The sequence below is a fragment of the Saccopteryx leptura genome, chromosome 4 (genome assembly GCF_036850995.1).
Source record: "Saccopteryx leptura isolate mSacLep1 chromosome 4, mSacLep1_pri_phased_curated, whole genome shotgun sequence".
Classification (NCBI taxonomy): Eukaryota; Metazoa; Chordata; class Mammalia; order Chiroptera; family Emballonuridae; genus Saccopteryx; species Saccopteryx leptura.
Window position 1 is genome coordinate 25,862,356 of NC_089506.1, and position 12,887 is coordinate 25,875,242.

A 12,887-nucleotide genomic window follows, 5' to 3' on the forward strand; every position below is an offset into this window, starting at 1 on the left:
GGCGGACACTGAGCCAGCGCCCCACGCTGAATCCTGGTGTTGGCACCTTCTCTGTGACTTCCAGTTATTCACCTCTCTGTGGCTCAGTGTTCTCATTTATAAAGTGAGGGAGTAGATAAGATCGGTGGTTTTCAAATCTGGTTTTTGGTGTGTTTTTTTTAGTAGAACCTGTTTCATTAAACAACATTTAAAAACAGAAACTGCATGTATAAAAGACGTAAATATGGAGCTGCACCATCTGAATCTCCCCCCCGGGGGGTTCCCCTCCCTGTACCCTCCCTGTTCCCTCCCTGTCCCCCTGTCCACTCCAGTGGCCCCACGGAAAGCTATTTGAAATATGAGAGCTCCGTGGAGCACAATCAGAAAATCAGCAAATGAGAAGTTCTACTGGGTCGCTTCCAGTTCTGGCCTTGTGGAGGTTGTGATCTTTCACCTGTGTGTCCCGAGCTGGGCTGGGTCACAGCCTCGTCTTGCTTGGCAGCTGGGAGCTTGCGGAACCTGGCATGCATTGACAGGACTATGGGGGGGGGGGAGCTGGGTGTCCTGGTTCACTTCCTTTCACTCCTTCCCTGATCTTGTGACATCTCTCTTCTTCCTTCCAAGGTAAGTGAGGGTCTCCTCTCCGCCCACCGCCCCCACCCCCGGACTGGGGTCAGGGTGACACCGTGCAGCCAAGAGGAGTACTTTGAGTTACCAGTACAACTCAGCCCCCTGGGTGGGGGGGGGGCACACACAGAGGTCTTGGTTCACAATCTGTCCCCTCCCCAGGTTAACATGTTTACCACGCCTCGCCTCGTGTCTTGTCCCCTTCCGAGTTGTCACTGGCCTCCACTGGGGCTAGGAGCTCCGGCTCTGTAAAGGTGACGAATGGAGAACGCGGACCAGCCCAGCCCTGACGAGGTTTGAGAATGAACCAACTCCGCAGACAGGAAGGGAGAGACCTCTCCCTTCTGAATTCTCCTTACCCCAGTTAATCTCAAAATTCTCAAGAATGCGAACACCCCCCGCTACATTGCCTGGGGGGGGCTCCCTCTCCTTTAGCCTGCAGACCCCCAGGAGACAGCTCCTGCTCGGATGGACCCCCTCCCCGCTTCCTGAGGGCCCGGCTGGGCCCCTCCCCACCTGCCCCGCCAGCCCCTTCCTGAGAGGCCCCCTCCGCCCAGCCTGGCTGCAGATGCCGGTGGAAATTTGGCAGAGGACTCGGTGTCTGCTCAATCAGAGGAACAATCCCAGTCCATTTTGAAGGCCAGTGACCACCACCCACAAGCAGAACATTCTAGAATGTCTGGCACAGGTTGGGAATTGGGAGAAGGTGAGGGAAGGTGGATTCCTCTGGGATTGTTAGGAAGAGGAGTGTCTTACATTTCTGGGTAAGACACGTGGACGCAGCGGTAGGGCCGATGTAGCCAGGGGTTGTAGCAAATGATCTGAAGGAGTGAAGCAGGTGCGGGGTGAGGGTATAGGGCTGGTGGGTCATGACGACCCGGACAGCAGGCACTTTCTTGTCTTTTCCAGCTATGGAGGCCACTCGCATTTCCCTTTAAAAATTTTTTTAAAAAACGTTTATTTTATTGCTTGAGAGAGACAGGAGCCTCAATGTGCCCCTGTATGTGCTCTCACCCAAGATCGAACCAGCAACGGCTGTGCTTTGGGACAACGATCTAACCAACGAGCCAGGGCCGCACAGATTTCTTTAAAGCCAGCTATGGGGATTCATCCTCACATCAAATCTCTCTCTGTACAGTTTGAAAATGTTTTCTGCATCTATGGATTCCCGTGATTGGACCCACCAGATAAACCCGCATAACCTCTGGGTCCCAAATTCGTAGTTTAATCACATCTGCAAACTCCCTTTTGCCACATGAGGTGACCTATTCACGGGTCCCAGGGATTAGGGTAAGAACAGGGCTCTTCTCTGAACTACTTGCTCTTCTGCTTCTTCTATCACAGGACAGAAACCTATGATAACAGGGTTTATCTTCCCTTGCAAGCCAGCCCAGGCCTCTTCAGCTCAGGCTTCCTTTCCTTAAGGCAGGGGTCCTTAAACTACGGCCCGGGGGGCCGCATGCGGCCCCCTGAGGCCATTTATCTGGCCCCCGCTGCACTTCCAGAAGGGGCACCTCTTTCACTGGTGGTCAGTGAGAGGAGCATAGTTCCCATTGAAATACTGGTCAATTTGTTGATTTAAATTTATTTGTTCTTTATTTTAAATATTATATTTGTTCCCATATTGGTTTTTTACTTTAAAATAAGATATGAGCAGTGTGCATAGGGATGTGTTCATAGTTTTTTTTTATAGTCCAGCCCTCCAACGGTCTGAGGGACAGTGAACTGGCCCCCTGTGTAAAAATTTTGGGGACCCCTGCTTAAGGGATGGTTTCTAGGGGGCCCTGGGGTGCAGCCTTGCCCAGCCCTCTCTCTTGCCAGCATGTTCTTAGCAGTCTGCTGGTTTCAGCTCGTCTGCTACCTTGGGGCTCAGAGCAGTGCTTTTCTCTCCGCTGCGTGTCTCTGGACCATCTCAGCTGGGATTTGTTCCAGGGGCGACGGTCGGATGGGCAAACCTCCCTCCCTCTCCCCAGAGGCAGCAAAGGCTCCCGAGGGCCTGCCACAAGGTCTGAGTCGGCATCACAGAGGCTGAGGCTGGAGGCCCCAAGGACAGAAGCAGGGCAGGATGACAACATTGACTCGGGTCACAGCTCCCCAGGGGTGAGGCTCAGCCGGCTGGAAGCACAGGCTGAACCCAACTAGAGTACATTTATTTCTGTTGATTTTCCAAGTCCTTCGCTTGGGGTTAAATAGTCAACTGCCCCCGTGAACAGGATGAGGAAGGCTGTACATTTAACCTCGGTTCTAGCAGGTGGAGTGGGACCTACCTGTGACAGGTGTCACCTTCTTTCCTCTTTGAGGATAAGACGGATTCTCTTTGTGTGATGACTAAGCTGTGAGCCCCTCTTCTCTCTTTGAAACTTATAGATTCTCAACACTACACACACACACACACACACACACACACACACACACACACACACACAGGCTTACATGTAGGTTAGAGGGAGGCAAGGCATCGCAGCAGGATATGGTCACAGACAGGCTTGGAGCAGAGCGCCCAGGCTTGAATCCTACCTCCTCCACTTACTGTCTGTGCCCCAGGGAAAATGACTTCATCTCAATCTCCCCATTCCTAAGCAATGACAATTACACTTACATGTTTGGTTGTTGTTGTTTTTTTAAATAAGTATTGAGGTAGTATCTGTAAAGACAGACTAGTACCTGGGCATGGAAATCACATGGCTGGCTTTGTAAATAATGAACATATATAATCTGCCCTATGAGGATAATCTGAAAGCTTGTTCTTTGTTCAGACATACTTTAGTAGCTGCACTTCTCTACCAGAAGTAAGAATGAAGTTCTAAAGTTGTTCAACTTGCAAGAAACTGGGGATTTAGCTGAGGCACATGCACACTGTACAGATATGGTTGTGGCTGTAGGTTACATTAATAGTAACATACTAAACTAGAGACAAAGAAAGGGACAGTTCCACTGTATTCTATCCTAGTCAGATCATAGTAATAGTCAGTTCCTCTAAGAGCCTGAGTTATTTTTGGGTTCTCTTTAGTTATACTTAAGTTCTATTGCCCATGGTCTGGACAGAGAATCAATGCCTTTTAGTTAAAATCAACATTTTTTAATGTTTATTTTATTTTTTTACTTTTGAAAGAAGAAGGGAGAGAATGAGAAAGAGACAGGAACATTGATCTGTTCCTGTATGTGCCCTGACCAGGGGTCAAACCAGCAACCTCTGTGCTTCGGGACGATGCTCTAACCAACTGAGCTATCCAGCCAGGGCAAAAATCAACATTCTTAACAAAGGTCTCACTCTATCCCTGGATAAATCTGTCCCTCGACAGTAACTGAAATTTGAGGCCCCAGCTGGTCGATCTTGCTGGCTTCCCACCCTATAGTTCTAGCCTGGAGCAGAGCAGCCAGTTCCTGTGCCACAATGGGAAGGAGATGCCAGTGCTGGCAAGCTGGGGAGGAAACTTGAAACTTGACAAATGAGGACTCTTGGAAGCAATCAGAGACATTAGGTCGGGAGTGGAAGGACCCAGGAGAGCCATGAGAGCTGGCATCTAAGCACGGGAAGGGCTGTCGGGAGAGGCAGAGTGAAAGAATACTGACTGCGCTCGGAGCTCTGTACTCCATAGCGAATTCAGTGCCCATAGCAACGCTGTGGAAGTAGGCAGAACGACTGCAGGTAACCAGGTGGGGAGGAGGTACAGTGACAGGCAAATGACCTCACTGGCCACGTGCTACAGCCGGCAGCTCTCAGATCCTCCAGCCCTACCTCCCTACTGCAACGCCACTGCAGACGCCTGTGTTCTATTAGAGCTTCCTAATAGTTAGAGCTGGTAAAAGGATGTGAGAATTACGTGGTTGTTCCTTACCATCAAAGATGTTCAAACAAATGCCAGATGACTCTCATCAAAGATGTATTGAAAAGATGATTTATTTATGTCTTGTTAGAGAGTAGAAACAAAACCTCTGTGAGGGCACCACCCCGCTTTGGTTCTGAGTTTCTATCCTTTGGGGTACGATTATTTTCTGTATATTTCCCCCTTCCTCTTTCCTCCCATCTCCTTCTCCCATTTGGGCCGGCATTCTGTCTGGGAGCGTGCCCTTTTTTAAAGGAGGGTGTGGTAGCTGGCAGTTTAGCACTTGAGGTAACGTAAAGACCATGCTATTCTCTCTGTTTGTCAAGTCTAACGTTGTGAATAAAGTGACTGCGGAGATTGTATTACGCATCTCTGAGGCAAACCTAGAAAGATTAGGAGAGGAAGCAATTCCATCAAGCCTCCTTCTCCTCTCTGCCAGTTTCTTTTGCATCAGGAAAACCCAAACCTCTGAAAGTAGGATTTAGGCCACGACTGATTTAACAGCATTTTCTGCTATAGAAATTAGGTTGACTTTTTGGAAATAAAGGTTACATTTCTTTCATGCTCGCGCTTGTGAACGGAGACCTATTTTATACTTGGGAGATGAAAGCGGCTACACAGAAGTGGTTGCAGACCTGAAGTTTTTTTGTCCTCTGCTGCCCCTCTGTGGACATCGCTGGAAATAACAGTTCAAAATTTCGCGAAGTAGGATCGTGAATTTAGACTTGGGAGAAATCTCCCTGAGAATTGGTAGTGGAAGCTGAAAGGGTGTCGGGGGCTTAGGACCAATATGAGGGAGTCAGAGACTGCTGCTGTTCCCAGCAGGGTGGTGATTCTCAGGGGAGAGATATGGAACCCAAACCAGCTGTCAATGACTCCAAGAGGCTCTTTTCTTGTCCATCCTTTTATTTTTCCTCAAGACACTGGGACCCAGTAAGCGTCTGATAAACCCAAGACTCCCTGTCATGCAACTCTGCGGTGTTGGGCCACCGCCAGCCGTGACGGGCGCAGCGCCAGCCCTCCCACGCCTCCTCTTCCTGCGCCTGGAGTAACAAGTCTGTGGGTTTCTCCCTCGGCGTTCACAGCTTTCCATGCCACCTCTTCACCGGCTGCTCCTCGCTGCCGGCTCCACACACTCGGCCTCGTCACATTCATGCTTGCTGCCTCCCTGCCTCCCTGCACAGCGCAGGGCAGAGTGACTCGTTCCTTCTGATAAGAGAGAATGGGGGCACACCTGGGCCCAAAGAGGGGAAGGAACTCGGAACCCCTGGGGGCACCCTGGCTGGACTCCGGCAGCGCCCGAAGCCCAGGACTGACTTCTGCCTGCAGCCTAGTGGCTTCCTCCCCTGGCCAGGAGCCCCCAGGGCCCCCATCACCCTCTCCACCCACGTCCCCATCCCGTCCAGACTGAGGGCAACGGTGGGACCCCGCCCCAGCCCCTCACTCTCCTGCCTACAGGAGAGGACGGGTTATCCCGGCGGCCTGCCTCCCGGGCCTCCTCTCTCCAGCTGGGAGCCAGGGACCCACACTCCCGGCTCAAACTCCTCTCCGGCTCCCTCACGCCTCCAGACCCTGCCGCAGCCTGCGGTCCAGGGCCAGGAGCTGCCTCAAGAAGCCCCGGTTGGGGATGATGCCTCGGTGGTCCTTGACTTTCTTGATGGCCTCCACGAGGGTGAGGCGGTGGTACAGCATGAGGTAGGCCAGCACCAGCGTGGCGGAGCGGCTCACTCCCACGGCGCAGTGTACCAGGATCTTCCCTGTGGGGACGGACACAAAGGCAGCCGGGAAGCAGTTCGTGGGGGGCGGAGGGGGCCAGGGGGAGCGCGACGCGGGCAGCGACGGGGAGGACCCGCGAGGAGAGGTGCGTGGAGACGAGTGGGAGGAGATGGGCGGTAGTAAGAGCGCAGGGCCCCAGGCTCTAGGCCGAAGGAGATGGAGAACGTGCAGCAGGTCAGCACGGGGAGCACGGCGAGGGCTTCAGGGCAGCCGCACAGGCAGCAGGTCAGCACCGGGAGCACGGCGAGGGCTTCAGGGCAGCCACACAGGCAGCAGTCAGCACGGGGAGCACGGCGAGGGCTTCAGGGCAGCCGCACAGGCAGCAGTCAGCACGGTGAGCACGGCGAGGGCTTCAGGGCAGCCGCACAGGCAGCAATGCAGCCGGAGCTGGGCCAGGGTGGGGCCCCCGGGGCGACTGGCTGAGCGCATCACGGGAAAACACCCCGAGTCCCATCTGCCCTTCCTCAGTCTCCCTGCTTTCTCTCCTGTGCTTTCTACCAACCATTATTTGGATGTTTAAGATGCTTTTTATTTATATATACTTTTTCTCTGATCACGAAAGCAAAACATGTTCACAGTAGAAATCATTAGGAAGTATGGAAATACGTCAAAGGAGCTGAAGATTGAAATGCATGACCCACGATCTCACCGTCCTGGTACAACTTGCCCTCTCTTAACATTTTGGATTAGTCCCCGCCCATCTTTTGTGTCTTTATGTTATTTCATGTATTTTAAAAATGGTCAGCCTGACCTGTGGTGGCGCAGTGGATAAAGCATCGACCTGGAAATGCTGAGGTCGCCGGTTCGAAACCCTGGGCTTGCCTGGTCAAGGCACATATGGGAGTTGATGCTTCCAGCTCCTCCCCCCTTCTCTCTTTCTGTCCCTTTCTCTCCCTTCTCTAAAAATGAATAAATAAAATTAAAAAAAAAAAAGTTTCTTCAAGGACATGGCTTTCTGGTTTCCTATGCTAATTCCTTTAAAAAAAAAAAGAAAAAAAAATGGTCAAGGGAATCTTTTTCTTTCCTTAACACTGTGTCTTGAGTATCCCGTCCTGTCATTACAATCTCTGTCTCCCCGCACCAGGGCCCTGGGGCTCTCTTCCCTAGCTCGGCGCCCTCTGTCCCTGCCCCGTGGCTCTCCACTCCTACCTCCAGGCTGCCTCAGAGCCCGGTGGATGAAGTCGGCAGCCGTCTGGAAGTGGATGCTCATGTCAAAGGCTGGTGAGTCATGGGCCTCGACACCGAGGTAGCGGATACCCAGCCCCTCGTAGGCCTCAGGCGTGCCTCGCCACCTGCTGTGCGAGGCGCTGAGGACGTGGGTGATGCCCAGGCGGCGGAGCTCACGGTGGTTGTTAGCTATGTCCCTGCATGGAGTGAGTAGAGTTTAGAGGGAGGGTGGGGAAGCCGGGCTGCGGGGTAAGAGTCCCTTGTCTTCACCCTGTCCACCGCTGAGCTAATACCATTGGCCCAAGGCCTCCACTCTGCCTACGGATGACTCAGAAGAGCGGAACCAAGATGGCTAATGACAGAGGTTTGCCCCGGAGAAGAAGACTAGGGCGTGGCTGAACAAAAGCCAGAATAAGATGGTGAAGGGTGCTCCGAGGCTGTGGGATTTTACTTTCTACTGGATCTGTAGGAAGGAGGGACTGAATTTGCACTTCATGCAATAAGTCCCTACATGAAGAGAGATGGGAGCATCTTAGGAGAGAGTGATTTTCCTGTCACTGGGTTTTCAAGCAGAAAGAGGAGGTAAGTGTGTGGACATGGATGCCACAGAGGGGACTGGGCCATCAGATGGAACCAGCTCACATTTAACATTCCCACTAACCTCGAGATTGCCATATTTGCCCGTGTATAAGATGCACTCCTTTTGGAAAAAGTTGGGGTCTAAAAGTGGTGTGTCTTATACAGTGGTTGTAGATTTTTTTTTTTTACTTGAATGTAAGAAGTGTGGCATTTCAAATGCCATATATGGAACTGAGGACGAGGCAATGTATGAACAGTGATTCGTTATCAGACACGGATGAGGACAAGCTAATGGAGGGGAGTTTTGGCAGTGATGAGGAATTGTATGCATTTTATGATGAATAAAACTTGAGTTCAATAACTTTATGTAATACATTAGTTTTCAAATTTCAGGCCCCAAATTAAGGTGCATCTTATACACGGGAGCATCTTATACATGGGGAAATACAGTATAGGATTCTGACCCTTGCACCTGCCCCTGACTCCTCCATCGCTTTATACTCTCTGACACCCGGACTTCTCTTTTGCCATTTATTTCATGCTCACATTTGCCCTGTTTTATGATGTCACCTTAAGGTGCTCATGTGGTCCACACCTCTCAGCTCGGTGGACGCCTCTCAGGCCACATGGTTACATCTCAGGGAAGATGCCCTGTCCAGTGTAAATTCCTCCAGTACAAAGAGCACTAAACTTGAACCTCCAAGTCCTGGCTCTGCTACTTATGACCCGTGTGACCTTGGGCCAGTCAGAACTTCTCTGAGCTTCAGTTTCCTCATCTGTAACCTGGGGATAGTGGTACCTACTTCATAAGGCTGTTGTGAAGGTTAGGAGAGAAAATGCGTGTGGAAAACTCCTAGTGTACTGTAGAGCCCTTGACAGAGAAGCGGGGGCTGCGCCTCCTCGTCTGCCCCTCTCTCCACAGCCCCCTCTCTCCATAGCCCCCTCTCTCCATAGGTCCCTATCGCAGAACCACCACTACATAGCTCCATACGCTGCGGCTTTGCTTGGTCATCCCTTCCCCTTCCTACCCGCTGTGGCTGGCTGCCTTTTCTTTTCTTTTTTCCCCCCAGATCCATAGCACAACAGATGGAAGGTCAGATAAGGGGTCAGATAAGTCATCTGCTATATCCAGAACATAGCCTTCAATAATAAATTTCACTAAATAAATGACATTATTGAAAGTTTTTCTGTCCAGAGTTGGGTCGATCAATAAGCCTGCCCAACCCCTTCAAACCCTCCAGCCTCCACTCTCTGCCCAGGCACCCTCGCCCCTTGACCCTCAATCTGGAACCAGCAATGCAGCTCAGTGCCTCTGCCACCCTTCTCCTTTCTTCTTGCACACGCATGCACACACGCACACACGCACACACACACTTGCCATGCCCCAATTTCTGGGTACATACTGGTCTCCAAGGTAGAGGCCTGGCCAGACCTCATCGGCGTGGTTGCAGGCTGTCTTGCCTGTGTAGAGAAGCCTCTCCAACTCAAAGACGTTGAGGAAGGGATGCTGGACAGCAGGCATCTCCTCCAGGGCCCCTCTAGTGCGAACAGGAGACCTTGAGCTACTCCGGGAGAAGCGGGCCATAAAAGTCATGGAGGCCCAGAGCCAGTTCCCAGGGCACATCTTAGAGGTGGTAGAAGCGTAGCGGCTTCCCGGGTGGCTGCGGTGATGACAGCTCCGGCTCCGTCTCCAGGTAGCCGCTGCTGGAGGGGGAGGGGATGTGAGACACACCTGAGAGAGTCCAGGGCAGCTGCTCCTCCTCCTGCCCACTAGGCCGGCCCTGGGGGGTGGGGGTGGGGAGGCTCTCGAGGGAGGGAAGGCTGGCCCCGCCGGGCCTCCAGGATTATCTTCTCTTTCAACTACCCAGCTCACTCTCTCTGCTCTCTGGCTCTGCCACACAAGGCGGTGGGAGAGTCACATGGCCTTGTTTACAGGAGAGGGAGCTGCCCAGCTGCTGGGTTTCTGCTCCAGCACCCCAGCCGCAGGACACATACATAAACACACACACACACACACACACACACACACACAAACATTCGGTGTTTGGGTGGCAGTGCCCATGCTGAAGCTCTTGCCAGCCTGAATCTGGGTCTCATTTGCCTGGGGCTACAGCCAGAGAGGCCAGGGAGTTGGGACAGGGAGGTTGGGGGTGGCTCTGTCCATCCAGGGAGAATTAGCTGGAAGGCAGCAGCAGCTGGGGCCATGACATCTGCCAAGCCTGCCTCCTCCTAGGTGCCAGAATGGGCTGCTTTAACCCATTCCCAGCCTACCACTGACTCAGAGACGAAGGCTACGGAGCGCATGTTGGGGGGACGGGGTGCATGCGAATAGCAATAAAGAGGAAGGGTAAGTTTTCGAAGAATACTTGCTGAAGGCAGGAGCGGTCTATGTGTACAACAGGCAAACCAGCCTCCTTTGGTCAGCGTTAAGAGAAGATGAAACCTCACCTCTAATGTGGGAATTTCTGAGTCAAGCAGGGCTGGAGTATTTGTCGTGTGTGTGTGTGTGTGTGTGTGTGTGTGTGTGTGTGTGTGTGTGTGTGTGTGTGTTTAGGGGGAGCTGGGGAGACAGAGGGTGGGGGACTGGAAAAGAGGGAGGGAAGGGAAGAGTGAGGGGTCCTGCCAGCCCCAAGGGCTCAGAGGCTGGCATTACCATCCCAGTTGCTCTGGGAGTGGAGGCCTCCCAGTTGCCCACAGGCCGAGCAGGTGTGCCTGCCTCTGTCCTCTGGACAGCTGGCCCTTCGGAAAGGGGGGCCACGTGCTGAGCTGGGAGGGGCAGCCTCTGTGACCTGCCCTGGGACCCTCGGGCAGAGGGGGGACTGTGGCAAGAGCCCTCTCTGCCTCCACTTTTCACACTAGTCCCGCTTGTCGGAAAAGGCAGGGGGGCTGGAAGCGGGAGTCCCTCCCCCACTCCCTTTCCTGTCTCCAGCCCTGGAGCCCTCAACGGAAAGTCCAGCAGTGAAAGGCCATCTTTGTCCTCCCCACACCGTGCGTCCCCATCCGCACGCTCACGCCTCTCCCCGGCCGGGACAGATCACGCACTTCCAGGACTTGCAGGGATATTAGGACAAGGACTAGTGAGGGGAGACTGGATTTGGGGGTGGTGAGGGAGAAATTTTTTCAGTGTCTGAGTCAGAGCCCAGAAATACAGCCCTGAAGCCACCATCATCACCATCGTCATCATCATCTACCTTGTCTCCCCAGGCCTAAGGACCCCCATCACTTGATCCCCAAAACACCTTCTCTGGAAGCAGGTCCTGCGCCTGTGGGATGCCGAATGGTCAAAAGGAAGCAAGGAGCCCGGGTGTAGGAAGCCCCTCCAGGGGGCTCTTTCTCCTGGGAGGCGGGGGTGGGGGGAGGTGGAGAAGCCCCAGTCTGTCTTGGAATACGCCCCTCCCTCGTTCTCCAGCCCCATCTGCCGGCCTCCCGGGGCCTCGTCTGCCGCCCCTCCCTCTGCCTGCTGTCGCGGTTGTAACAGGTTCATGGCTGTCGCCCAGCCTTGCCAACCCAGACAGCCTGGCGCTGAGGGTGGAGGGAGGCAGCCCAGGAGGGCAGCGCCCGCTCGGCTCCCCGGCCCCCTCTCCAGCCCCCGCCTCCCCCACAGCCCCGGCCGGCCCGGCGCCCACCCGCCGCAGCCCCTCTACCTCGCTGTGCGCGGGCGTCTCAGTCCCGGAGGCGCATCGCAGGCGCCCGCAGCCCCTCGGCCATGACTCGCCTGCTGTCGCCGCTGCCTCGGCTGCCACTGGCAGACCGCTTGACGGATTAGCATCTATTTTTAAGCCAGGACACGCACGTCGAAGCAGAGCTCACATTAGGGTGTGCTGGCGACACACAGGGGCACACTCGCGCGGCTGCTGGTCGCAGTCGGACACGCAGCGTGGGCAGCCCGCACCATCCTCCGCCCGCGCGTGTTTACAGACCAGACCCAGACCACGCAGCCGGAGCGGCTCCGCCCCGCATCCAGGCTCCTGTGCATGTGTGTTTTCGGAGCTGCGCCAATTACGAGGCTTTTTACTTAAAGATAACATTATGCAAGTTGTCCCTGAGAGTGTCTTAAACACACACGCTCCTGCCCAGACACAGCAGTGATTAATTACACGGACGCTCACCTGCGCCTTCCCCATTCTCAAGAACACCACTCATAAACAATAGTCAGGAACTCACTGGTATTTACTATACAGCATGTGTCTCACCGAGCTTCACTCGTTTTTATACTCATCACAAGTTTATAAGGTAAGGGGTAGTATTGCCCCCCATTTTAGGGAGGGAAAGATGAGGCCCAGAGAGGCTAAGCAATTTGACCAACTCACACCCTCCTCACTGCCAGGGCCGAGCTTCCAATGCTGGCAGTCTGGCTCCCAAGTTCATGCCCCCGGGGCTTCCTAAAGCTTTGGACACCAGAGCCTGAGCGCGCACGGAGAAAGCACGTGGATTTCTATCAGGAAGCCATTTCCATCAGCTCAGCTCATAGTGAGCTCCACTTCCCTGGGTCTTCGGAATTAATTCCTGTCAGTACATCCTCGCCCATGCTGCCTTTTAGGGATGTGTTACCTGCGCTTGCTTTTCTACTCGAAGCACCTTGCTGCCCTCAGCAGGGCCCAGCTTGCGTGATGGCGGAGGAGGGCGGCGATAAGGCTGCTATCAGATGAGCTGTTGAGAGCCCCGCGGACTCGAACGCCAGAACTGTCTTTTGCAGGAGGAAGGCAGGAAATAGATCCAGTCAGGCTGGACCTGGTTTAGGATGGGAAAACGGTATCAACTGTAGCTGAAATCAGGATTGACTATTCCCAGCAGGGGTGATAGGTCAGGTTTTGCTTTCTGAGTCAGAGAGATCATTGGCCACAGGGACACAATCCCAGGTCTGAAGAAGAGGTTCCATCATGGGCTTGGTTTCCCTCCTCGGCTTCTCCTCTCTAGAGAAGTGAAGGGGAC

General features: G+C 53.7%; 1 protein-coding gene across 3 annotated transcripts; it reads right to left on the reverse strand.

Moving 5' to 3' along the window:
- Nucleotides 1-5,321: 5,321 nt before the first annotated feature.
- DUSP26 (dual specificity phosphatase 26) lies at nucleotides 5,322-11,899 on the reverse strand. Of its 3 annotated transcripts, none has more exons than XM_066380314.1 (4): nucleotides 11,600-11,899; nucleotides 9,359-9,656; nucleotides 7,359-7,573; nucleotides 5,322-6,190 (listed from the first exon to the last, which is right to left on the reverse strand). In XM_066380314.1, the coding sequence occupies exons 2-4, from the start codon at nucleotides 9,577-9,579 to the stop codon at nucleotides 5,991-5,993; spliced, it is 636 nt and encodes a 211-aa protein (XP_066236411.1). In that variant the 5' UTR covers nucleotides 9,580-9,656; nucleotides 11,600-11,899; the 3' UTR covers nucleotides 5,322-5,990. The 3 variants fall into 3 exon arrangements, with proteins under 3 accessions (XP_066236411.1, XP_066236409.1, XP_066236410.1); XM_066380312.1 differs by having other exon boundaries at nucleotides 9,359-9,659; XM_066380313.1 differs by lacking the exon at nucleotides 11,600-11,899 and having other exon boundaries at nucleotides 9,359-9,853.
- Between the last annotated feature and the right edge of the window lie 988 nt (nucleotides 11,900-12,887).

Excerpts from the sequence above, each read along its gene's own strand:
- DUSP26 (XM_066380314.1), bottom strand. The coding sequence starts at position 9,579 with ATGTGCCCTGGGAACTGGCTCTGGGCCTCCATGACTTTTATGGCCCGC. Across the intron at positions 7,574-9,358 it reads GGCCTCTACCTTGGAGACCA|GGACATAGCTAACAACCACC; the intron begins GTATGTACCCAG and ends CACTCCATGCAG. Across the intron at positions 6,191-7,358 it reads GGCTCTGAGGCAGCCTGGAG|GGAAGATCCTGGTACACTGC; the intron begins GTAGGAGTGGAG and ends CCGTCCCCACAG.